Here is a 26,998-nt window from a genome sequence, read left to right as displayed (position 1 = left end):
CAGTGTGGCTTCTCTGCTGGCCAGTTTGGGCCTTCTTCCTGTGGGTATGTCTAGAGGTGGGACCTGCAGGCCTGACAGCTGTTTCCAATTTCTGTTCCTCAGATCTTCAGCCAGGCAGACACACCACTGAAGCGCTGGCTCCTGGAATTTGCAGCCATGCGTAAACAGGCTGAGGTCCGGAGTGGAATCATCAGGAATGACAGCATCTGGGATGAACTCTTCTTCAATAAGATTCAGGTATGAACATGAACAAGTGATTATAGAGTGACACCTAAGTCTCCAGTGGGTGACCTTACAGAAGAATTAGAGAAGTTCATCTCAGTAGCCTGTAGTCTTATCAAATCGTAACTTATTTGCTAATGAAATCAAAGGTTAAGCTACCATTGAAATTTTGAAGGACTCATTTTTGTTCTTTGGAGATGTGTTATATTTGCCAAAGGCAACCAGCAAGAAGGACTCCTAAGTAAGTTCCTTGACCTCAACAGAAATGAGGGCAACTTTGCCACCTCTACCTCCAGGTCCTGAGGAGCCCCTGGGGTTCACCAGGGAGCTTGTGGAGCCAGAAGATTCTTTTGGCCCTCCCTATAGCCTTGGCCACCCTGATTTTCCAGTTGCACAAGGTTCTAGCCAGATGGCCAAGAATCTTCTTTCCCTTCCTGCTTCCCATCCCTTCACCCTCTTCCAAAGCAAGCTGATTATGCATTACTCATTTCTGTATCTTCACTAAAGTTTTCAAGCTCTGCATTACTCAAAGAATTTGTAGTTAATTTGTAGCATTGTTTTTTCTTACTACTTAATTTTTAGCTGTGAAAATTGATATTTAAACCTTATTGGCTCAACTTACAAAGTGTTTAAAAAGTTTTTTGTCCTTGGCAGTGCGTAGTCAATAGTGCATGATATTGATTTAGAAATGAAAAAGGCCATGCCATTAAGGCAGAAGTGGGAATAAATTGTCCTAAGTAATTGTTTTGGATGCTTGCAAATGATGGGAGAGTGAGGGAACATCTGTGTCTTTTATGGAAGGGAGAACCAAAACTATGGAATGCCACACAGATTAATGGCCCTTATTCTCAAAAGATGTGTCCATATTGTGCGTTGGATTGCAAAAGATTTGCAGATACTAACTACTATATATAAAATAGATAAACACACAGGGAACTATATTCAATATCTTGCAGCAACCTATAATGAAAAAGAATATGAAAACAAACATATGCATGTATATGTATGACTGAATTATTATGCTGTACACCAGAATTGACACAACATTGTAAACTGACTGTACTTCAATAAAACAACAACAACAACAACAAAAACTGATTGGGTTGATTCCTTTGGAAGAAGAAGGGACTTCCTCAGCTCTTGTGAAGTCTCAGGCCGCCTTTCTGATCCCTACCTTTGGGGTCCAGAGAGGGTACAATTGTTGAATGTTGACTTTGGGTGAGGCCCAGATGGGCTACATGCTGCCTCTAGCAGCACAGGCTTTGCCAGGCTCTCTGTCTTCCCACAGGCCAGTCTTGGTGGGTGTGTGCGGATGATCGTTACTGGAGCAGCCCCTGCATCACCAACAGTCCTGGGATTCCTCCGCGCGGCTCTCGGGTGCCAGGTATTGCCTTTATATGGCCTTCCCTGTGGGTAACGCAGTGTGTGTTAGGACAGGCAGGAAACACATTATACCCTCTATGGTACAGAAAGAGATCCTGGGGGCAAGATTTTTGTGGGTTAAAAGCTCCCTCCTCTGAAAATGTAAAATCCCTGAGTTACTGAAAGCCAAGATAGCCTTGTGACTTTCTGGAGAGCCCAGGTGTGTATCCACTCTGGGAAAAATCATCATCAATGTGCTGGAGAACCTGTACCATGCCTGTAACAGCATCTCTGCATTCACCAGCCTGCAGAATGTCTCCCAGCCCAGAGAAGGAACACAAAGGAGAGGAACGAAAGTTCATTTATGTGCTTCTATTTGATTCAGTAGGTTTTATCACTGCTAAAAAATTCATTCCTTCATTTATCCATTCAATTAATATTTATTAAATTCCTACATATGCAGAGTATAGTAACATTGTTGTGACTGGTGGGTTTTAAGTAAAGTAGGCACATCTATTTCATAAATGTGCATGCTTAAATTTTATTCTTTAGAAGCCGTAGACTTCTTAAATTGACCTCCTATTCTGCACGAACATGGCCTGATCGCTCCTAAAGGTCTCCCACATGGTCTGCCCATGGGGCTCTGAAGGGAAATATCTTACAGAGACAAAACCTTTAGCACACTGTTAAATACTTATTTTTAATACATATTATTCAAATGAAAAACAGAGTCAGTGGTTGAAAATAGGTTGGAAATCTTTACCCCAACCACATAACCTTACCTACTAACTGTCTGTGGTAAAAAACAGCACTTCTTCCAAGCAAAGTAGCCACACCTGTCGTCTGTGTTCAGCTTCACCTGGAGTTTCCTACCTCCCAGGCACCTGCTCTCCCACCGTCCCCAGCATGGAGCACCCAGATGTCAGTGGGCGGTTAACTGGCTGAAAAGGGTAGCCAGTCAGCTGCAAGAGGGTGTGTGCCTACAGGATGGATTTCCATGTTTTGCTTAAAGGTTTATGAAGGTTACGGCCAAACAGAGTGCACAGCTGGATGTACCTTCACGACACCCGGGGACTGGACCTCAGGTAGGACCAGCTGGAGATGTGGGAATGAGTTAGAATAGCAGGCTCCAAAACTTCCTAATGGGAAGTATATTTACAAGGGCACTTAGGAAATAGCAAAAGAAATAGAAGAAAAACAGTGATGGTGGCTGTGTCTCTGTTTGTAGCATTATGGATCTGTTGCTTTCTTTGTTACAAATTTTTGTATTTCCTACTTTTTTTGGTATATTCCTATTTTGTAGATAAAGAGAAGTCATGTTTGAAAAAAGAAGGAAGAAGTAATAGATCACAAAATACAGCTCCAGGTGGAAAAATGCTTATAATGTCAATATGTTGGATTTTATAGTTTTGAAATATCACACAGTCTTGCTTATAGTCATTTTAGAATGAAGGAAGCAGGCTATGAATTGGATATGATTTAGGAAGGAGAGACAAGTTCATAGCAGCCAATGCACTGTTTCTTAAAGGGCCATTTCAGGGGCCCTTTGGGACTGTGTCTCCTGTGATAGCAATGTCTATAAGGCAGCGGTAACCTCAGAACAGACCAGCCACTATTCACACCCTCATTCTGGAGAGACTCATCTTTCAGGGCAAGGAGGAAGAAACAGGTAGCCCATGTATGATCCATCACCAAATTTAGACCAAATACTGGAAGAATCTGAAAAACATTCACCAAAGGATTTCTTCAAGATATCAACTTCCTCTGTGAGCCTGGGGCCACCCCTCATGCTTAAATTTGCTCAACTACAAACCAGAAAACTTGGGGTGATGTGCAGAGAAAAGAAATATGCTCAGTAATGCGATACTATTTTCCGAGCACCTTGAGGTAGTCAGCAGAAACATGATAGGTTGATTCTAAGTTGAAAGCCCATTTGGCCAAGTCAAGTACAGAAGCATTTTTTTTTTCTGAGTTTTTATCTCTTTAAATTCTAGCTGAATAAACCCTATTTTATATATGAGTTTGATCTCTCTACCACTGGCAGATTTACTACAAGGACTATCTTCTGAGTTCCTGGCTCATTAGGTTTTTTCTTACTGCTGCCATCATATTTACTGATAGCTCACACCTATCCCTTTCTTTTTGGACACTCTCTTCCCCCTTATGTTATCCTTTATATTCTCCTATGTAAGACTTTTGAGGTTTTGCCTTTTCAATGCCTCCTTACCATAAAAACTTGCAAAGGCTTTGGGTATGAGAAGATAGGTATCTTTGTACAATATGTAAAAGATCTGGCAGTCTCTTGTTTAAAAGAGAAACAAAAGTGTCAGTCTCTTCTTTCATCTACGTGGCTCACTTTTTTTTCAGGACCTTGGCCAGCACCTGCTTAACACTCCTCCACCTTGCCAGCTGAATTGTGTAACAACCACAGACAATTACTAGAAAATGACTTAGATGTAATTTTGTGATTGGAGTGTATAAGACCAAGAAAATTTGAAGTCTTTTTTTGGGAGAGGGGGATGAGTTACCTCATCCTTGTTTTCTATTCCTTTGTCACTCAAAGTGTAGGGTGTAGCCCAGAAGCATCGGCATCACCTGGATGCCTGTAAGAAATGTAGACTCTCAGGCCCCATCCCAGACCTACTGAATCGAATCTACATTTTTAACAAGAATTCTAGACGATTACTATGTACATTAATCTACAGTCTGGTGACTCAAAGAAAAGATGATGACTGTATTTTATGATCCCCAAACCAAGATGTGTGATCTGAAGTTGGGGGAAATGGTTTAATTGTAAAAAAAAATTTATTATTAAAAATCCTGACTGTTTTGTTGATGTGGGTATGAGCCTCCTCACGGACCCTGTGCAGGCTGGTGCTGGGCCAGGCGTGCCTGTCCATTTCTTTAAGAATCGTATGTAAAACAAAGGCCCAGGAAAGGTTAGTCTCTCCTTTCTCCAGAACTCTATCATCAGTGCTTGCTTGTGACAGACGCCCATTTAAAGATGTACTGCTTTCCATCCCTAATTCCCCACTTTGACCACTTGGGGTTGTACGTGGCGTGGAGCATCTTGGGTGCTGAAACTGATCTGAACACTGACAAATGCCGTATTGCTCTGGTGTTCTAGGACACGTAGGGGCACCTCTGCCCTGCAACCATATCAAGCTCGTCGATGTCGAGGAACTGAACTATTGGACCAGCAACGGAGAGGGAGAGGTAAACTCGAGCATTTAGCCATTCATGTCCATGGATGCTATACATGTAGTGAGTAAAAGAAAAAAAAATGGAATGGAGTTGTTTTCCTTCCACCTTATGCGTAAAGTCATTTTATATTACTGATTAATTTGACTCCACTGAATTGCACATTTCCTCTCCACTTTATGGAGAAACCAACCCCCAAGCCTGGGACTGCGCTGGTCTAAATCAAGATTTGGGATTCCTAAACCTTAAAAAAATATATTATTATTTTTTCCTTAACTGGCATGACTTGCTGCTGCATGTCTGTCCAAGCAGAAACATGACCATTTGCAAATAAGCCGGATGGGGTAGATAGAGCTGGCCTGTGCTTGTTCATTCCGTGGGAGCAGATGGGAAAGCTCAGTGCCTGGTCACAAAGCAGGGGCTCAGGCATCTCTGGTAGAATCTGCCAGTCATCAGTATCGGATGAGACCCCATCCAGTGCCACCCAGCAGCACATCCTGAAGGCCACTGGGTTCCTAAGGAAGAAGGGATGGCAGAGGGAGGCCCGAGGTGGCCAGGGCAGAGAGGCAGAGGGAAAGGATGCTGCATGAGAGAAGGCAGTTCAGACCACTGGGGGCTATTCCTGTCCTCTGTTACCATCACTGTGGTCTCCTCAGTGGATCCCCTGAGGGATCATGTATATTTTTCTACACATATCTCGTGACAGCCTCACATCAGGGTTCCTTATGCTGTGGGCTGAGAGAACCCGGTGTTTGTCCCTGCAGATATGTGTGAGAGGACCAAATGTGTTCAAAGGTTACTTGAAAGATCCAGAGAGGACAAAGGAGGCCCTGGACAGCGATGGCTGGCTTCACACGGGGGACATTGGGAGATGGCTGCCGGTGCGTATGTTTGGAACCACAGAGCTGCAAACATTTTGGTGGTGGAGGGTGTCTGATCCTATTCACTCCTGAGGCAGGAGTCTTCTTTATGTCTTTCCTGACAGTTTGTCATTCTGGAATACCTCTGGGAATTGGGAGTTTCTTCCTTACCGTGTCCCCAAAGCTTCCTCCTCCATCCTCCTGATGAAGGTAACAGGGATCTTTGAGGAGCACAGAGCTGGAGTTTGAGACCCACTCCCTACCCTTAATTGGTTTCCAGTGCTGTGGAATCTGATGGGTGAAGCACAAGGAGCAGAGGATTCATAGCTCTAGGAGATTTGAGACAGGCAGGGCCTGGGAGCCCGTGGACTCTGGCTCCTAGATGAGAGGTGGCACCGAGTGGTGTGAAAAGCTTGGAGCTGGGCAGGAGAATGCTGGAGTTCCTTTGTCTCTGCTGGCAGCTGCTCTCATGACCTTGAGCAAAGCTTCCATCCCTCTCTGGGGCTTTGGATTGACTCACTTGTAGAATAATAAAGTAAGGCTACATGGCATTCTTTGGCTGTGCCCCACAACTTTTAGCCAAAGCCAGTTATGGTGCCTCGTTTTGTCATTTGTAAAATGGAGGTAATCACATTCTTACCTCTGTGGTCATTGTTGAAAGGAATAAATGAGATTATACCTATAGAGCATTTAGCACAATGCCTGGCACATAGGAGATGCTTAGGTGAAACTATGACCAGAAAAAGGCTCTATCACTGAAACCAAGAGCCCCTCTGTCTGATGCAGCTCACCCCAGGGACCTCTCCCGTGTCTCTGGGAAATTGCTAAGGTTTGGGTTGAACATTCTGAGATGTTGAGTTTGTCGGGCACATGAACAATGTTGAACCCTCTGGGGGCCCTCTGGGCTGGCGAGCTGAGTTTCCCATGCTTGGAACTGCATGCTTCCCTTTGAGAAACCCTCACTCCTGCAGCAGACATGGATGTATCCCCAGTATGTGCCCTGGGCCAGGGACTGCTCAGGGAAAGACCCATTCTTAGACAGTTCCCAACCCAATGTGATGGGCATGAACTGAGGGCCATGCCGGGTCTGAGTCTCAGGACATAAGTCCTGTTCTGTGGGGAGAGGAGAGAGTGGGAAGCAGAGTCAGGGCAGGATTAATAGTACCTGCTAAGCAGAGAGACACTACAGGTGTGAGGCAAGCAGTTCTAACTGAGGGCCCACAGGTGTGGCAGAGGGAGGCTGGAGAAGCAGCGGGGCCCGGGACGCTGGCACAGGGCAGATTGTCCCACCAGTTAACGAAGCCTAGGCTTCAACCCTCACTTGCAGAGGTCCCTTTGAAGCCTCTGCTCTTTGATTTTATATTATTTTTCTTAAAGAGGGGGCTTCAGAATTGGAAAAAAATCTCAAAGTCCCACAAACCCCTGGATCTGCTGCTGGTGCCCTGAAACTTGGATGAAACCACTCACCTTGCAGGATATCGTGCGTTGCAAGTAAATTAATTCATGTGACACACCTAGTGTTATGCTTGAGCTCAGAGCCCAAGACAGTAGGCAGTTAGTCTGTGGGAGTCAATTTTTTTAAATTACTGTTATTTTGGAATAGTGTTAGATAGATCAAGGAAAAGGTGTAAGCTTCTGATCCAGAAAGACCTAATTCAAATCCTGGTTTTCTCACTTCCTAGCTGTGTGGCTTTGGAGGAGCTAAGTGACCTCTCTAATTCTCACCTTCACTGTCTATGAAGTGGAGGTGATGATACCCAGCTCATGGGGTGTCACAAGGACTAAAGAAGTCAGTGTAGGGAAAGTGCCTGATGTCCAGCCTGGGTTTTAAGCAAAACAGCCCTGTTTGCTTTTCTTTTCTAGTGAGATGGCTCTGGTTCTGATGGATTGAACAGGTGGAGCAGGGTGAGAGTGTGTGCACAAGCCTTGTCAGGAAGTAGTTTTGATGGAAGGAGGAGGTGGATATGAGAGGGATTTACAAGTGAGGGTGGATGAGCCTGACTTCTAGAAGTCCAGGAGGGGACACCAGCAAGGCCATCTCCAAGTTTGGGTCCTGGGGAGGAGGATGAGCTTCCTTTGCGGCACATTACATTGTGCAGCGCAAGCCACCTGGTTTCTGTAGCCTTCCGAAGACATTGAGGTTCTGGGTCAGAACCTCAGTGAAGAGGTCTAACTGGAAACCTGGGCGCAGGAGTGGCTGGTAAAGAGATAAATGGTGGTCAGCTCAAGGAGCATTGTCAGTGGAAGTGAGGAAATTGCAGCATTCAAGTGTTGAGCCAAAGGAGGGAGACCCACCTGTTCACCTTGGAAACTCAAAAAGATCGAGGGGAGTCAGGGAGGTGAGCGGGGGTCCTGGAGGTCGGGACACGCACTCACTGCCCAAGGGGGGTGGCCTGCCTGCTGCGGAGGCCTTGGAGGGAGAGGGCTCCTAATGCCGTCTGGGGGCCTCTGCCAGAGCTGTGAGATGTGCTGGAGGATGGAGAGACTGCTCTTTGGAGGGGAGGCCTGGACATGGTTCAAGGGGGTGAATCTGAAGATGCTGTTGAGAAAAAGGACAGCTGGAGTGAGGACCTGGGGGAGGGGAGCCCCGAGGGGAAGACAGGTTCCTTCTGAGCAGGAGGACATCTGTTGCTGGGCACCAGGTTGGCAGGGGTCAGAGCGGGGAGTGGGGCAAATGCTGAGGGGAAAGGACTCAGGGCCCAGCAGAGCTTGGGAGGTATCAACCTGCAGTGCACGGTGGCCTCTCCAGCTGCACAGCGGCTCCATGAGAGCACGGACGTCGTATGTACGAGTAGATCTAGGGGGGCTTGTAGGGTGGGAGAGGACAGGGCTGAGGGCCTATGCACTAACGAGTGAGGGGTTCAGGCTTAGGAATGCCATCTTTTTATGAAGCTATTTGTTCAACTCCACAGGCAGGAACTCTTAAAATTATTGATCGGAAAAAGCACATATTTAAACTTGCTCAGGGAGAATATATTGCGCCCGAGAAGATTGAGAACATTTACATCCGGAGCGAGCCTGTTGCACAAGTCTATGTCCACGGGGACAGCTTAAAGGTGAGTCCCCTAAGCTTCAGCTCTCCCACACTTACTGGGCCTGCTGAAAAATCCAGAGGAATTTGAGGGTAACTTCCTAAGTGTCTGGCATTTGATTAAAGTGATGAACTTTAATTTCCAATCAGACACCAGTATTCTCCTGCATATTAGATCATGAGAGAAATTCCTTTCTAAGGGAGAAATCTTTTTTGAGGGGGGGTTAATTAGGTTTATTTATTTTTATTTATTTATGTATTTTTTAATGGAGGTACTGGGGATTGCACCCAGGACCATGTGCGTGCTAGGCATGCACTCTACCACTGAGCTATACCCCTCCCCACAAGGGAGAAATCTTAATTGCTTATAGTTTGATAAGTAGTAATTAGGTAAGTAAGTTACTTGAAGTGGTAGTAACGAACATCCCCACTACTTTTAACTTACACTGCATCTACTTCCAGGGGGAATCTTAGTGTAAGATGCTAAAGCAAGATTCAGGGCTTTTGCTGTTTTGATTTTGAAATATGCAAATGAACTGTACAGTTAAATCTGTGCATTATTACAAATAATGGTACTGATGACATAGCTTAATGTATATTAAGCTAATGTGCTAATACAGTTTAGGATTAAATTGGAGAGGATTTATATTTATTCTGCTTTCAATATCATTTAGATCTGAAGTCAGAACTATCACTGTGAATGTATTCTGTGCTATCACTGGATTTATATAGTTAAATATTAAATTATTTTTAAGAAAATGCTTTAAAAATTAAAATGGTGTTCTTCATGAATGAGGGCCATGTTAATGAAGCAATTTCAAAATGGTCTGGAAATCCTAAGAAATATGTGTGTTTTGGTTCATGGAGTTGGCTGATGCCTGAGCTGTACTCATTTAAGATTGGTGTGAGAATCAAAGGTACGTATAGGTCTAACCTTGCTGATTTTTAATCTCCTTATGCTTATTCTTTATTGACTTTTTTTACAAAGTTAGGGAAATATATCAGAAATATTCAAGAACATTTCTGTCAAAAATGTGTGATATGTTGGTGGAAATGTTTCATATAATAAGTGTATACTGACTTTTAGAAAAGGGTGCAGTTTGAGAATACCAAAAGATTAGCTTTCATGCTGGACCACAGATAACCATCTTAAGAGCTTTTGTCATAACTGTTTTCCTTTCTGGGGATCACAGGCCTTTTTGGTGGGCATTGTCGTGCCCGACCCAGAAGTCATGCCATCTTGGGCCCAGAAGAGAGGAATTGAAGGGACATATGCAGAGCTCTGCAAAAATAAGGTCTGTACCTTGGGGTTGTTCCATAAAAGACTGATGGACTTCCTGTGACACTGAATAATGAGAGGTCAGAAAAACAGTAGCCTAAGTGATATTTGAATATGTAGGGAAATTTCTAACTTTATTTTATAAGTGGTGAGAATCCTAAACCAGAGGTTTGTCTATTATTGTTGTAGAAAGAACTCATATTTCTTCTTAGAATGCTCAACAAACTATTGAATTTCCCAGCCAGGAGATGTGACAGAAAGCTTGCCCAGCCCCATTGTTGTGCAGCCTGCAGGAGAGTCCAGAGAGGGAAGTGGCTTGCCCAAGGCCACACGGCTGGTTAACAGCAGTGTCAAATGTGAGCGTAGGCCTTCTGACTCACTGGCCCTGCTCTCTCCTAATGTGAGGTCGGTTTGGTGTTTACTGGGCTTAGAGAGACAGTCATGGAATTGAAAAGGTAGCACAGTTCTCCCTGCTTAGAGCATTAGTTACCCACACCTTCCAGAAACCTGCTCATGGCACACGCAGGGTCCTGTGGAAGAGGACCTCTGTGCCCTGGCTCAGCCTCGGCCCCTCAGTCACATGATCTGCTTCTCAGCAGCAGCCGTGAACCCTAGAGCTCCCACTGGGCCCTGGGCTCTTCTTGGGGTGACAGGGCCCCTGGGACTCACCAGGCTGACCAGAGGGCTACTTAAAAAATCAAGTGGTCCCTTAGCCAGTTCACGGTCACTCCTTAGGCCGTGCCTGGCACTGAGTTGCCAGACGAGAGGTGATGATTGGAATGCTGCTGGGAAGTGTCAGCTCCAGTTGGGGGTTTGAAGGTAGGGGAGCATAGATTCCTCTATCTCCATTTTGAAATGTGTTGTTTTTTGTTGTTGTTGTTATTGTTGTTGTTTTGCCTTGTAATTTTTACCCATGTGGTTCGATTCAGGAGCTGAAGAAAGCCATTTTGGAAGATATGGTGAGGTTAGGAAAAGAAAGCGGACTCCATTCTTTTGAACAGGTAACTGTTAACCTTCTCCACACTTATTACTGCCCTGTATGCAGGGATGAAAATTAAAGCAACCAGTGCTGGCCCTGACCTAGATTCCCCACCCTCCATGCTGTGGCCCGCAGGCAGGCTGTGTTCCAACGGACCCCTGAAGGCCTGTTCCAAGCTGACTTTGCAGCAGCCTGCATCATAACTGAAATAGGTCGTATGTCTGCGTGAGGCTGCGCTCATTGTCCTCACAATCACAGACATTCTGAAAGCCGAAATATTACCCGAGCCATCACTGGTGGAGCATGTGTACACGGTTGTCTCTGAGCTGCCTACAGTACTCAAGACCAGAGTCCTGTCTTATTTTTATGGGGACTGTCTTCTTGCCTGCAGCAGGCAAGCTTACTTGCTGGGACATCAGTTGTGCTCCTGGGGGCCAGTGATCCGTCAGCCCAGCATGCCCTCTACGGAGTGTGTGGGGAGAGGACACAGCAGACCTCTAAGACTTTCTGTCTTTGCAAGGTGGTGGTTTTTATTGTAACCAAGTTCCTGCATGTCTGTTCCTGCTTACACATGCCATTTGTACATTCTCTTTAGTCAAAAATTCAAAAAGAAAAATTCTTCAAGCAGAAAAATATTAATATACTGATTTTTAAAATTTCCTAGTATGTATTTAATATAATTGTTCTTCATAAAATATTTCTCCAGTAGGGTCCCCAGATACAGTATTCAGGATCTATGAGGCTTATGAGAATTTTAAATTCTGTATGTTCATTTTAATGATAACCTAAAAGCATTTTAAAACCAGTTTTAAATATAAAACTCTTACAGCAGTTATTTGCAATTAGAAAACATTTCCACAGATTAAGATTTTAATTTCTTAAGTTTCAAACTCAGGAAATCTAAACACAGTTTCTGGGTTTGAGAGAATTGTTTTTCTTTTGAAACAGATCTTTACCTTAATCTAGCTTGAGAAACACTGCTTTACCCTCATCTGTCAGCTTGTTTTAGGGCACATAAGGCCTGGATGAATCATCTTCGTTTTAAAAAATTATAAAATCTGAGGCATCCAAGCAGGTTATATTTAGCTTTCTGAATACAAGGTCAATTCTGGCATAATAATTATTTAAATTTCTAAACTTCCTAGTACTCTCTTCCTTGCTCTTCCATTAAGGGGAGCTGTGTGTATTATCCCACAGGGCAGGGGCCACAAATGAGTGGTCTGAGCCCTGGGTAATCTGGGTCTACGTGTTGATCTGAATGGGTGGCTGTAAGGTCACTGAGGATGCAGTTACCTGAAAGGAGCTCCTGCAGTTACCCTTGCAATTCCCAAGGCCTGCACGCCCCCTGCTGGGTGTGGGCTGCATGACCTGCCTCAGGGCACGTGGAGAATCTTAACAGCTAGATTCCTCTCCCAGGTAAAGACTACTGACTCTTAAGATTATGTTTAAAAGGGGTCTTCGGTTAAGTGTCCAGCATTAACCATTGCTCAAGTTAGAGCTTTTACTGGGAGGAGATGTACTCTTGACTTCCATACACTGTACACAGTTTCTGCTTTAATAATCGGCCCTCACTATGGTAACCTCAAGTACAGAGAAATCTGTGGCATCTCAAAGGCCTGAGTTTTATTGCCAAGACTGTTACCTCTTCACTTTCTCTGTTCTCTTTCTCCTCTTTGTTAGTCTGTGGTGTCCTCCCCACCACAGCCAGTGTGTGCCCTCAGCTGACCACAGGCGAGCAGAAACCAAGCCTCACACCTGAGGAGCACATGCTCCCAGTTGTGTTATAAAGCTCAACATAAATTATTCGAGTTAATCCATGATCCACTGTCAGCTTGTCCTTTTCACTTTTCCTCAAAAAGGCATGATCAATTAAGGCTTAACCCTAACTTTTTAATCTCTCTCCTACACACACAAAAATACACAACACACACAAATAGATCTAGAAGCCCAAGACTTAAATAATTCAACAGAAGTTTTAGGAGTTTAGACTTACTGGGCAGAGTTGATCTGGATTAAACTTTGAATTAGATAAAAGATAATGTAATTTAATTTCCAGAACACAATTCCTAGAACTGGGCCAACCATTATTAATTTATGGAGATCTTTGGAAGATATTTTTAATGGCCGATAGGAGGTATTTAAAATAACTGTATCAATAATTAAAATACGTAGGTACTTGGGAACTATTTGAGCCTACTTGTGATCTAATGATTCTCTTGACATTTATATGCCTTATTAGCTTGCATAGGCATTTAAATACAAAATGAACTTTGATCCTTGAAAGATTTTTCAAATTCTCACTATGAAGCCCTCACTAAAAATATTTTGTTGTATTTCTTGTCATTGAAATGAATATTTACATAACCAATTTGCCTTTAAATCAGAACTGAATTGAGCATTTCCTTAATTAATTAAAAAAATTTTAATCTCTTCTGTCCTAATTCATTCTGTTTATTATCTGTAGGCAGTATTTTGTATTAAAGTGTTTCATTGAGTAATACCATTGGAAGATTTTAAATACTATATTTTTTCAGAATTATGAAAAGTTCTGTGCTGTAATGAGTTGGCATAAATTGACACTTTTACAGTATTATATTCCAATATAGTATTTAAATGTTACAGCATTAAAAATTTTTTTTTGTATTTATGTGTTTTTTTCATGTTGAATTTTTTTTAATTATTGAAGTACATTCAGTTTACAATGTGTCAATTTCTGGTGTACAGCATGTGTTAGTCATACATATATACATATATTCCGTTTCATATTCTTTTTCATTATAGGTTATTACAAGTTATTGAAAATAGTCCCCTGTGCTATACAGTAGGATCCTGTTGTTTATCTATTTTTTATATAGTAGTTAGTATCTACAAATCTCAAACTCCCAATTTATCCCTTCCCACCCCCTCTGCCTCCTGGTAACCGTAAGTTTGTTCTCTATGTCTGTTACAGTATTTTTAAATAAAAAAAAAAAAAAACTATAGAATCACTTTTCAGTGACAAGAATGTGGTTTCAGAAGGGGAGCTAACATTAACATTTCAGAGGGAAGCTAACATCCTTCTTTCCTCAACAGAAACTTTGCTTATTGTGAACTGGAAAACAAGTTTTATATTGTGTTAGGCATAAAGGGAAAATGAAGATTCTCATTCATTTTTTTTGCCCACAGTTCAACAGTGTAGTTCTATTAGAAAATACATAATTATTTACAAAAAATGAAAATGGATTTTATTACTGGTTTACTTCTGAAAAAAATGACTGATTTGGGACCCACAGTTAATATCAGTGTTAGTTAAAGAACTGTTTTGACCCATTTACTGACTGACTTGCTAAATAGAGTTTTAGTCACTGGAGCAGTTGGTGTAATTATTTTGATGGGAGAATTTAAGAAGACCCCGGGCTGTAAGTCAGAATGGAGCAGGGACTGGCAGCAGTGCCACTCCGATCCGCTTACTGAGTGGCTGAGTGGTGAGCTGGATGCTGTATTGCTTGGTTTCACACAAGACTGTATTTAATTGTATTTCCTCTCCTCAGGCAGCGACTGTGTGGTAGAAAGCCACATTGAACTGCAGATGCCCCAGTCAGCCCTTTAGGCTTGCTACAGGTAGCTGGTTTGACAAGATATTCAACATCTACCAGCTGATGCAGGCCTTTCTTCCTAAAATCATAATGTTTTCTTTTACATTCTACTCACCATCTGAGTAGCATATGTAGCTCTCCCTGTGAAATTCGTCCTCCCTGTACTGTACTGTATTGTTTGAAGCTGCTCCTTGTGACTACTGGATCTTCAAAGGTGTTCACCCAAGCCACTGTACAGAACATAGACTCTTGTCTCAGTTACACAATGTTCTCCACATGCTGTTAGGAACGCAGATGAGCTGAAACCTGGGCCGCAAGGACACTGTAGAAATTACATCTTGGCATTTGCATCTCCTTTTAAAATAATAGTATTAATTTCATTTACAAAAGAAGGTGGGTAGATTATTTGTACTCGTCACAAGTCTTTATGTGAGACTTTCTATCAGAAAGGAACTTAGAAAAAAAAGTTAAAAGGTAGTAGCACCATCAGTTTTTCAGTTTTTCATTGTATGACAGTAAACATGAGTTACTAAGTTAAATCACTCCGTCTAGGATTAGGTTTGATTTGGACTGTGTTCATGTTTTCTTTAAACTAACTATTTTTGTTATCAAACAATGATTTCCAAACTTAAGTAGCAGAACTGCAGTGATGTCTTATGTGAAAGCTGAGCATGTACAAAACATACAAGCAGCACTGCGGTCTGAACTAGAGCCTCTCTTCAACCCGGCCCCTTCACCCACCCCTGCCTCACTGCACCTCCATGCACCTCTGCCTCTCCCCCACCTCACCGCACCTGCCTGCCTACAGCCCGTCCTCTCACCCATCTCCACCTCCACACACACCCCAGCAGTGGCCCCTGCAGAACCACAGCTCTCAGTCCACTGCGGGCTGAAAACATCTCCCTTGGGTCCTGTTTCCAGGGAATATTGGGTCCCCTGGGATGGTTTGTGTTTGATAAAGACAAATTAGGAGAAAAGTATATTCCAGAGGGTTCAAAATACAGCAGGCCGTATTCCTTGCCAAATCTTTCCTTCTTTGAATATCAAGAACACAGAGAGAGTTTTCAAACAAAACACTTTTTACACGAATCTTAACTAATTTTGAAACATTGGATAATGCCCCTTTTTAGCAAAGAGATTCAGATTTCCAGCTATTTATATTGGGTATCCAAGAAGTCCTTTCAACATGAGTAGCAGGGTTGCGGCAGCTACCTAGATGGCTAGCTTTAGTCTTAGCCTAAAGTTCTGTCCTCCCCGTCCCACCACACACATGAGTCCCTTAAAATACTATTTTTTAAAAAAGCAAAAGCAAATCCTTCATTTGAACAAATTTATGAGACAGATGAATCTGATTTATTAATGCTGTGTTCATTTGAAAGTTGTCAAGTTTTAAAATTACAAGTATGGGTTTTAAAAATGCCCGAATTTGTTAGAATTTTTCTTAAAAGCTTTTTAAGAAGTTGGAAATATAGTTGTTTTAGAGGTATTCTTTGTATATTGAGTTTTTGAGCTGAAAAATCAGTGAATGTAATGGAGAACTTTCTGAGCAAAAAATTCTTTGTCATCTCAAAATACTCACTTGCAGGGACACTAGACTATTTGCATCAGAGATTTTGAAAACAATCAGTGACCTGCTGAGTTTTTGCAACTATTTGCATACATTAATTTTTTTCTAATTTTTAAATTGTAATTAAATGCATATAAACATAAAATTCACCATCATAAACCATTTTTAAATGTGCAGTTCAGTGGCATTAGTGCATTTGTAATGTTGTACAACCATCATCCCCATCCATCTCTATAACTCCTTTCATCTTGTAGAACTGAAGCTCTATACCCATTAAACAGTAATTCCCAATTCCCTCTCTGTCCCCAGCCTCTGGAGACCACCATTTTACTTGCTGTCTCTATGATTTTGACTACTCTACTTCATATAAGTGGAATCATACAATATTTGTCTTTCTGTGACTGGCTTATTTCACCTAGCATAGCGTCCTCAAGTTTCATCCTTATAGCATGTTATAGCATGTGTGAAAATTTCTTCCCTTTATAAAGTATATAATATTCCATTGTATGTCTGTACCACATTTTGCTTATCTATTCATCTTATTCATCTGTCCATGGATATTTGCGTTGCTTCCCTGTTTTGAATATTGTGAGGAATGCTGCTATGAACATGGATGTACAAATATCTCTTTGAGATCCTCCTTTCAGTTCTTTTGGGTATATACCCAGAAGTTGAATTCCTGGGTCATATGGTGGTTCTATTTTTAATTTTTGGAGGAACTGCCATACTGTTTTCCATAGCAGCTGCACTATTTTACATTCCCACCAACAGTGAACAGGGTTCCAATTTCTCTGTATCCTCACCAACATTTGTTATTTTCTGTCTTTTGGATAATAGCCACCCTAATGGGTGTGAAGTGATACCTACATTGATTTTGAAATAAGTCATTTCCTGATTGTATCCACTGATTTTAATTAACAGTTCTTTTATGACGGTAGCATCTGACACAGTGACCTTCTACTGCTGTTTTCTTGGCTTTTGTAACCCACACTCCAGTTCTTTTCTTCTCCTTAAGTCACTGCTTCTCTGTCCAAAGCCCAGGTTGAAGCTCTATCCTACATACTAATACCATTATATCCAATGTCCAGAAACCAATTGGATGCCTCAGAAGCATTTCAAACTTAACATGAATACTTGATCTTCCCACCTCCAAAGAATCCTTTTGGCTCCTCCTACAGCTTTTCTGCTCAAGCAGAAACCTAGAGCCATTTTTTTTTAAGTTGGCAGAAAGTGCTTTATTTTATATGGACTTCATAGCTATCACGGAAAATGATCTATTTTTGAAGTGTCATACCTTTTTGGAGAATCTGGCTTCTTTTTTTTTTTTAAACAGCAGCATTGTTTATAATTGCTGAGATATGGAAGCATCCTAAGTGCACATCAATAGATGAATGGATAAAGAAGATACAGCATACATATGTAATGGCATACAACTCACCCATAAGAAAGAAGGATATTTTACCATTTGCAGCCCTTTATTCACTTTTTTTTCCACTTCAAAACCAGAATTTTATAACTGGCATAAACATTTCCATGGCATCAAAAACAACAAAATACCTAGAAATAGACTTAACCAAGGAGGTTACCTATACTCTAAAAACTGTAAAACACTGATGAAGGAAATTGAGGATGATACAAAGAAATGGAAAGATATCCTGTGTGCTCTTGGATTGGAAGAACCAACATTATCAAAATGGCCGTACTACCCGAAGCAATCTACTGATCCAGTGCAACCCCTGTGAAAATACTCACGACATTTTTCAGAGAACTAGAACAAACAATTGCAAAATTTATGTGGGACCATAAAAGACCCTGAACTCCCAAAGCAATCTTTTGCAGGTCTTTTTTTTTTTTTTTCTCTCTTTCTTTTTTTTTTTTCTTTCTTTTTTCTCTTTTTTTCTCTTTTTTTTTCTCTTTCTTTTTTTTTCTCTTTCTTTTCTCTCTCTCTCTTTTTTTGTTCTCTTTTCTTATGGCCTAGAACCATTCTTAATATCTCTTTCTTTACACTTACTCAAACGAATTATATCTTGTCCTTTCTACCCCAAAATCTATTTCCATCTCTACAACTTTGTAGCCCAAATCATCATCAGTCTTCCCTCTTGGCTGGTCTTCCAGCTTCCACTTTTACCTCACATCAGTCCACTCTTAACAGTCTTTCCAAAGAGGCATTCTAGTATTCTCTCACTGATTAAACACTGTTTAAGGATTATATCCAAACTGCCTACCTTAACATATTGATCCTTTGTAATTTGGCACCAGCTTATCTCTCCAGCCCCATCTCTTTCTTCTTTATTTGTACCACATGCTTCAGCTTATATTTATAATGCCCCAGATGGGCTTTGGCACACGTTCCCTCTGCCTGGAGAGCACATTCCTCTCCAGCCATGTAACAGCCATTCCCCCTTCCCCTGTTATCTTCATCTGTCCTTCAGAGTTCAACTCAGCCATCTTTTTTCAATGAATCCTGTCCCATACTGGGTAAGGTGCTATATCAGAAAAGCATTCACTCTGACATAAAACCTACAGTGTCTTAAACACATTGGGTGTGTTTTTGTGGTTTTTCTCACATATAAGAAGTCCAAAGATAGGCAGTCCAAGGCATGTACAGGTCCTCAAAGACCTAGGCTCTGCCTGTCTTTCCACTCTCCATCCTTAGTATGTTGGCTTATCACCTTATGGTCACAAGGTGGCTGCTACAGCTTTGGACGTTGTCCATAGTCAGGGAAGGAAAAAAGGAGAGTGGGTGAAGATAGCTATGTCCAAACCTTTTATTAGGAATGCAGAAACCTTCCCATCTCACTCGGCAGAGATGGATCTCATGACTACCCCTTTGCCAAAAGGGAGGCTGGGAAATCAGGGAAAAGGAATGTCCTAATTGACGTAGAGCACCATGGCCCCAAACAAATTCTGAGTTCTATTAGCACAGAAGAGGTAGGGAGTGGGAAAGCAGCTGACAGGTGCTTGTTCCTCATACTGCAGCATCTCATATTGTAAGCTCCATGTGGGCAGAGACTGTGTCCTGTTCTTCCTTACACCCTGGTGCTTACACTATACCTGACACATAGTAGTTGCTCAATTAATATCAGTTAAGCAAAACAACAAATGAAAGCATATGTGTATTTAACATATATATTTTGAATGCGGTTTTAAAAGACTATGTTATGGCAGTTCATTTGCCATTTAATGATATGGATCTCTGATCTCAACAAAGTAATTGAATTTAGACCTGGCTGTCAGTCAGGATACAATTTCTTGGAGACAGTGTCACTCTAGGATTCAGCTCAAGCTCAGACGATAAACTGCTTGTAGAACTGCCAGTGACCCTTTCAGCTGTAATCCCGTATGGGAGGAGCCTGCCCAGGGCCCCCCAGGTTAGTTCATCTATCTCTCTGGCCTTGCAAAGGGACTTAGTATGAAGAGGCCTAGGATCTGCTTCATGGAAATAGGCCGTGTGAACACTCAGTCTGATCCCTCTATGCTTCCTTCCAGTAATGTGAGAAAATTCTCTGGTGGATCTTTTTTTTTTTTTTAACAGACTCATCATGCCGCGCCCCCCACACCCCACCACCACCTTGACTTTATATCCCTCCTGTGAATGGCACCACAGCTTTCCAAGCTAGAAACCTGGGAGTCCAACAGGCTACCTCCTCCTTTATTACATCCTGCACCTTTACCTCTGAATCACTCTTAGAACTGCTTACTTGTCTCTGCCACTGCTCTGAGTGCAGGCCCTTCTCTCCTCTCCTGTGGATTAGTCAGATCCTTCTGATTGGTTTCCCTGCTTCCAATCTTAACGTCTGTGAAAAACCATTTTCACATTTCTCTTGGTGACACCCTTCTAAAACGTGTATTCAGCCACATCACTGCCCTGTATAAAAACCTCCAGTGCCTTCCTACTCTTCCTCTATAAGCTGTCCTGTCTACCCCTTCAGCTTCATCGCTCACCCCCTTTGCCTCCTACTTTAGGTAACTACAACAGAAACCAGTTGGTTTTCCTTTTTCATGCTCTTGCCATTTCTCACTCCTGTAGCTTTGCTCTTGGGGTTGCCTCTGCCTGGGATGCCCTTCGCCTCCGACCTCTCCTCTTTTACTGATTAACTCTTACTCATTCTTCATCTTAGCCAAAAGGCCGGTAAGTGATAACTTATTCATTCTTTAACACTCACCTGATTTGGGAAGGCTTCCCTAACTGCCCCCCCTCTCCCCTGTCATAACTGAGTTAGGTGCCCTTCATCCTGTGTATACCGTGTCGTCTAATAATTGCCCAGTGTGTCTGCTTTACTGGATGCCAGTGTGTACTCCCTGAGGGCAGGGGCACTCCGGATTCCTCTTTGTGCCCTCAGTGCCCGGCACAGAGTAAGCAACCAGTTCACTTCTGTTGCCTGGCTAAGTGGAGAAGTAGGAAGGAAAAAAGGTGGCTTTCAGACATACTAAATAGTCTGAAATGTTATTAAGATAATTGACTTTTACATAGGCAGTGTTTTTATATCAACGTTATCTATTCCCATATGCCTGTTTACTTTTATCATGTGTGCTATGAATGTTGTGTTATATTCCTGATGAAGATGTATTCTGCATTTGGTTTTTAGGTTAAAGCCATTCACATCCACTCTGACATGTTCTCAGTTCAAAATGGCTTGCTGACACCAACACTAAAGGCTAAGAGACCTGAACTGAGAGAGTACTTCAAAAAACAAATAGAAGAGCTTTACTCAACCTCCATGTGAAGTTCAAGGAAAGTTCTTCTCAGTATAATGGACTATGTAGCAATATTATAGTTATTCTTGGAAGTAATGAGTCAGAATGATGCAGCCGAAAATGAAACGCACGTGACCTTATGACTGAGTCTTTTCCTGTCCCAAGAGGTCTTTAACAATATTTTCTCTATCATCACCAAGTACACTTTATTTTTATTACAAGGGTATTGTAGCAAGCTGCTAAAAATATTGCAAATGGCAATGTAAAAATCAAGACTTTTCTCAAGAACTGTGTACCACTAAAAGTAATATATTCTCAATGTTCACAGAACTTCTATTAAACATAAAGGAAAAACATAACTGATATATTGTACTTAATTATTTGTGGCATAGTAGCCAGGTACAGCAAATATCTAGGCAGTGTGGACTACCTCATTCAATAACTAATGGTCAAAATCATAATTAAATCATGCTTAAAAAATTAAAACTAATACAGAATCATGCTAAAACACAAAACATGATAGCTCACATTCTACATAACTGCAGATTCTTTAAACAATGACAATCCTTATTGATGTGAAAAAGATTTTCTCTCTGGTTTTTACTTTTATTCATGAAGAATGCACAGTTGAATCTTCTTAAAACAAATGTATTTACATAACATTTTACAAAGATCTTTCAATACATTTTCATATTCATTAAACTCATAAAAATATTAAGGAACTACCTAGAAAAAATGTAATGTACAACTACTTCAAGGACAGTATGTGTATGTTCGTGGAAGTCTTACCACATGAATTATAAAAGCTGTCTGTTGACTCTACAATGAATGGACCTTTGGGGGAGACTTAGGAGAAGAAACCCAGAATTATTTCTCAGGGCGGGCAACAATTAATGTATCTATGTTCTTTGCTGGGTTCTTCTAGTCTTCCATCCTCACTATGTCCATGCCAGGCCTGGGAAACCCAATATGGGAACAATTCTGAACGATTACACTTACTTCCAGGAAGACTATCAAGGCAGGATGCAGGGAGGAGGGGATGTTATTTCCAAATAAAATAAAATAATTGTTCGACAACTTAAGTTGGAAGAACCTCTTCCAGATACCCCTAGAAAACTTTTTAAGTTCATCATAGATAGATATCTCCTTAGGGAATAATTCCATTCATAGAATCTCTAACCACTTCTAAGCTTACCCACAAAAACCTCTTTTCTTACATTATGTATTTTAAATACTTCTTGCACTTGGGTGCCAACAACGTCATAGTTAAAGCCCAGCACAGACAGCAGTTAAGTTGCAAACCTCAGACTGTGCATCTGCAGAAGGGCCTGCAGAGCCAGGACTCTGAAAGCAGAGTGGGGGCAGTATTCACCATCCAGAAGCTCCTATCCCCTGGAGCAAATCCAAAATGTGAATAAATGCTCTTGGTTAGAAATAGCATAATCACACAGGCTTACTAGATGAATCTGCATCAGTGATTATACACTGATATTTCAGTCTTTGCAAAAATGGACCACAGCTTCATTTGATGTATTTATTCAATGTTTCACATGTTCCTTTGCTGCATTCTCTCTGCAGTCCCACTACTGGCATGTATAGATTTGACTTTCAGTTAAATGAGTTAGTGCTAGGCATGTTCATTTTTAAGGGCATTTCTGAATAAACCAATACTAAAAATGTCCAAGGACACATCTATATAGCATTAATTTTTATATTTAATATATATTTTATTAATTAAAAGAGAAAATCATTACCAGAATTGAATATTCATGCTATTTTAAAGGCAAGTAGTTTCACATTTTGGAGAAAATGAAGCTGTTTCCCATTGTCCCTCCACTCAACTAAATTGTCATAGTTTGTTTCCAAAAGATTTGGGGAAATAGCAAATAATTTAAGATTTATTTTGATTCTGTTTATACTTCATAATACTTAGAGATGACTGTGGATAACTTAACATTTCTTCTTTTTCTCACTTTAATCTTATGTTTCTACTAGACTTCCTGATCTGTGTGTGTAAACCATCACACTTGCGCCTATAAATAGGTTACTGCGGATGTGCTGAGAAAAGTCAACAGTGGGCCCTAAATATATTGCATGTACATTTATCTTTTCCTCTGTTTAACTCCACTGAATTTTTTAATAAAGGAGAAATGAAACAATACGTGTTAACAGAAAAATCCTTCTTGCTTCAGATTTCCCAGTTTTATTTTGAGGGGAAAAAGTTTGTATCTCTCTTTAACCAATATAGAAAAAGGCTGTGTACTTAAGACATTTACATTCATAGTGGATGTCACATCCGTTTAAGTCTAGAGGTATAACAGAGATCAATTACTTAAGCATAAATGTGTTATTAAGTGCTTAGCCTTTTATGTGTTTCTCATTCAAATGTGTTAGTAATTCTTACATTTTACAAACTAAACTTATTGTATATAAAGCTATAACATAGAATATACACTATTTTTTTCCTTTTGCCATAAAAGACATCTTTATATTATTTTGTGATTCCCCTCCAGGTGAAAGAAAACTGACCAGGCATGGTGTATAGGCCTAACTCCACATATTAGGAACTCACAAACTGAGATGTCTAAGGAATAAACATTACATGTCTCCTTTACATGAACAAGTCAACTTTTCACTCTCAATTTAGATAAAACTACAAGCATGAGAAAAATATAGAACTTTTCATTGCAGTTTTTATAGTCAGGTAATGTTTTAGCAACTTGAAATCAGCACTTAATTTGTATTACCCATCAAAGAACCAATAATATTTTATTTTTCTGCAGTAAAGGAAATGAATTATCTTTATTTTCCAAATGTCTAAAGCACAAATGTGATATAGTTACTTAGAATACAAAATACTATGAAATGAATGTAAAGAATGGAAAAATGTATTTTTGCATGAAAAACAAATCACTTAGAAACTTGCTTTATGTCTCAGGAAAAAAAAATAATGAATGATCATATACAAAATTGATAAACTATATGTTGAGCTTAGTTGCTGTATTTTCTTCCCTGTTTCTATTTTAAGGAAGCATATACATGAAAAGAAAAAACCATCCTGATAGTCTGAATTTTCTCTAAAGTATGCTGCACAGTGCTTTGTGCGAATCTACAGTTAACTGCAGTAAGAATGGGATTAACTTGCAAGTGAGGACAAAGCCCTAAATGAAAAACTGTTCACTTAGAACATGTGAATGGTTAAAACCCAGAGGCAGTAGATAAATACTACCTGGAACACAAGCATTTCTAAGCACGGTCCCAAACAAAAGATTTTCATGAGGTGACCGTGGCTTTTAAGCATTCATTTGACTGATTATTTTTATTTTCCTTGTTAAGTCGTTGCAACAATTGCATGGGGGGAAAAGGATATTTTTTGAAAACTTGCTTCTTCTACTTTCAATTTCTAAAAATTGAGGAGATTAAAAATTTACCTTTTAAATATGCATAAAAGTATTTTAACTGTAATTATATTTTTAGTTGCTTTGTTATAATAGCATGCATATGAAATATAAAATGCATTTACAAAAACTTTTGTAAAAAATAAAGATTTTTTTGTTTCTCAAAGTTGCTTATAATTACTATTTTATATATTTATTTAGTGTAACCCCTTGATGTTAGTCTGTTTGGTAATCATAGATCATAGTGCCTATGGTAAACATGGTATCAGGCTGTATCACTAGTCAGCATACTCTACATCCTCTGTAAGGGTCCCCAAACTCCAAAGACTTATGGTTTCCCCGAGAAGCTCTCCTTTGCTTTGCACATTTGCTATTGCCAAATGTGTCCTGAATTTAATTCATTTTTATATTTTTAAAGGAACAAATCACTGTATTCAAATTTTGCACCATGATGACGCTTAAACAGTATTTCCATGATGTCTCTACCCATATACAATTGACAGGTACACTTTCTTAAAATGGTATATTCTGCCATGTCTGAGTTATGCAGAGTCTGCCTTTTTTATATATTTGCTACCATCGACTCCTCTATTTTCACAGCTTTTAGTGTATTTGGGGCCACTCTCATCTCTTGTCTGGAATATTACAGTGCTTTTAAAATTAGTTTTCCTGTTTCCACCTCAGCTTTCTCAGATTTCACCATCCACATTTCACTTAGGGCGAGCTTTCTAAATTGAAAATCTGGTCGTGCCAGTCTCCTGCTTAATATTCCTTCGATGACTTCCCATAGTTTCCAGGATAAAATTCAGACTCCCTGGTTCAGCACACAGGGTCCATCATCTCTCCTCCAGCCCTTCCTCCATAGAGCCTTGTCTCCAGTCATACCAATTACTTTTTGCAGTGCCCTAAAAGCATCATGCTTTTCTTTGCCTCCATGCAGCACTTATAGTCCCCTTTTCATAGAATACCCTTCGCTTTTATCCCCCTAATTCCTACCATTCATCTTTTGAAATTCAACTGTCCTTTTCTTTAAGAAGCTTCTCACATGGTTGTGTGGTTAACTGTCCCTCTGCCCCACTCCCACTCAGACTGTGAGTTGAGGATGTAGCCCCAGTGCAGAAAGTCTGGCCCATAATGGATGCTCAAGAAAAGTTTCATGAATGAAAATCTCCTTGACTCTTTTTCACATGTTACATAGCATTAAGATGGCAATACCTGAAAGTACATTTCATGTATCCCTGTTATTTTTTTTCCCATCTTGTCAACTAGGCAAAAATAAGCTGGTTTTCAGTTGAACCCTAAAATCTGTGGATGGTACCACAAATGAAGCTGCTCAGGACTGGGAAGGGATGTCACTATGTAAGAAAACATTATTCAGAAAGATTTCCTCTGGGCTCCAGAGAATCTTAAACCCACACACTAGCTGTTTTCCCAAAAGCTTTCTTCAGAAATCTCTCAAAATTTGGAATTTGTTTTCCTATGGAAGTTAGCATCTCCATAACTGTTCCAAATCAAGTCAAACCCATCACATAACCAAAATAAAACCCTGAAAGCAGAATTCTGAATGGAGATATGGAAGCAGTACCACAGGGAAAAGAAAGATGTTCAATTTAACACTCAGCTGAATGCTTGCACTGGAATTTGTGTATTTGGGGTTGGAGCAAGGGGAAGGAGATGAATGAGTTGAGATATCTCTACCCTACCTCACATTTTTGTAGGGGAAACATTTCCTTCCACTTTCATAGGCTGGCTAGGTGAAGCTTTTAAATCGACCAAATCTGTCTGTAGTCCCTTCCCCTCCCCTTGCTTCTTAAGGCTTCAAACTCCTTTCCTTACTCTCCCCATCCCTTTCTCTTCCATGTGTTAGGAGGAATGGAAGCATGGCAAGCACACTAACTAGCTGAATGTCAGGAGCTCCATGCCACCTGTGCCAGCCATCTGTCATGATGAGCCTCCAAGGCTGTGGTTTGCTCAGCTTCAAACAGAGGGGACAAGCAGATCTCTCCGAGGACGCTTTTGGCTCAAGAAATCATACCAAAGGTTATTTCCAGTTTTGAAACCTAGGCATTAATTCCCATAAACCTTTACTTGATGGTACTTCAGTGAATGTAGTTCAGTATAGAGTTCCAGGGATTAGCGCCACCAAAGGACAGATCAGTTTTTGCTTTAAGCTGTTTTCCTTTTTCAATATGTCTTCCATTTCTAGGCCAAGGGCATTCCAGTACCGAGACTTCCCAAAGGTCATTTAAGTTTTTTTTCACAACATTCCGCAAAGGGAAAGAGGAGAGCCTGAAGACCTGGCTTGTAAACTAGAGACTGCCTGTTGGCATATTGTGGATGTGACTAAAGAAAAGATGTTGAAATATGATAATAGCTTTATACTGTAATAAAACTGTGAGATTCTTGACTAAAGAACCATTTCTAATTCACCTCTGTATCCCCAGGACCTACCACAATGCTTAACACAGAGTAAGCTGATGGGTAAGTATTGATTCAGTGACGCAAAGCACTATCTAATCAGGTAAGAATGCCTATCCTCTGTTCTTTACAAAGTTGTTTTAATGATTAATTATGTATTAAATTGATTGTCATAAGTGACTTTCTATGGGCAGATCTTGAATAAAAAATTCAGAGTGATTTTATTATGAAAATATTATGGATATATATGTGCTTGTATTTACACACACAATATTGGAACATCCCAGAAAAAGTCTTTGAGTTTTTGTAATTTCATCTGTACCATTGGCATTTTTCAATGTTAAATTATTTTTTTAGGTAAGAAGATGGTTATTATGTCCACAACATGCTTATCAGATGCAGCCTGAT

General features: G+C 40.6%; 1 protein-coding gene across 8 annotated transcripts in view; it reads left to right on the top strand.

Moving 5' to 3' along the window:
- The window catches only part of ACSL6 (acyl-CoA synthetase long chain family member 6), a 62,109-nt gene extending 35,929 nt beyond the window's left edge, over positions 1-26,180 (top strand). For 7 of the 8 annotated variants that reach the window (XM_074360626.1, XM_045507841.2, XM_045507839.2 and 4 more), the window contains 9 exons: positions 103-237; positions 1,511-1,606; positions 2,597-2,669; positions 4,712-4,800; positions 5,550-5,666; positions 8,558-8,701; positions 9,870-9,971; positions 10,885-10,956; positions 20,666-24,338. In XM_074360626.1, the coding sequence (XP_074216727.1) occupies positions 103-237; positions 1,511-1,606; positions 2,597-2,669; positions 4,712-4,800; positions 5,550-5,666; positions 8,558-8,701; positions 9,870-9,971; positions 10,885-10,956; positions 20,666-20,803 (966 nt within the window). In that variant the 3' untranslated portion in view covers positions 20,804-24,338. Of the gene's footprint in view, positions 1-102; positions 238-1,510; positions 1,607-2,596; positions 2,670-4,711; positions 4,801-5,549; positions 5,667-8,557; positions 8,702-9,869; positions 9,972-10,884; positions 10,957-20,665; positions 24,339-26,039 lie in introns of those variants that run through there. The other variant, XM_074360627.1, reaches the window with a different exon arrangement.
- Positions 26,181-26,998: the final 818 nt, after the last annotated feature.

Source organism: Camelus bactrianus, chromosome 3 (genome assembly GCF_048773025.1).
Source record: "Camelus bactrianus isolate YW-2024 breed Bactrian camel chromosome 3, ASM4877302v1, whole genome shotgun sequence".
NCBI lineage: Eukaryota > Metazoa > Chordata > Mammalia > Artiodactyla > Camelidae > Camelus > Camelus bactrianus.
Note: the sequence above shows the minus strand (reverse complement) of the source record. Positions and strands in the feature narration are given on the sequence as shown.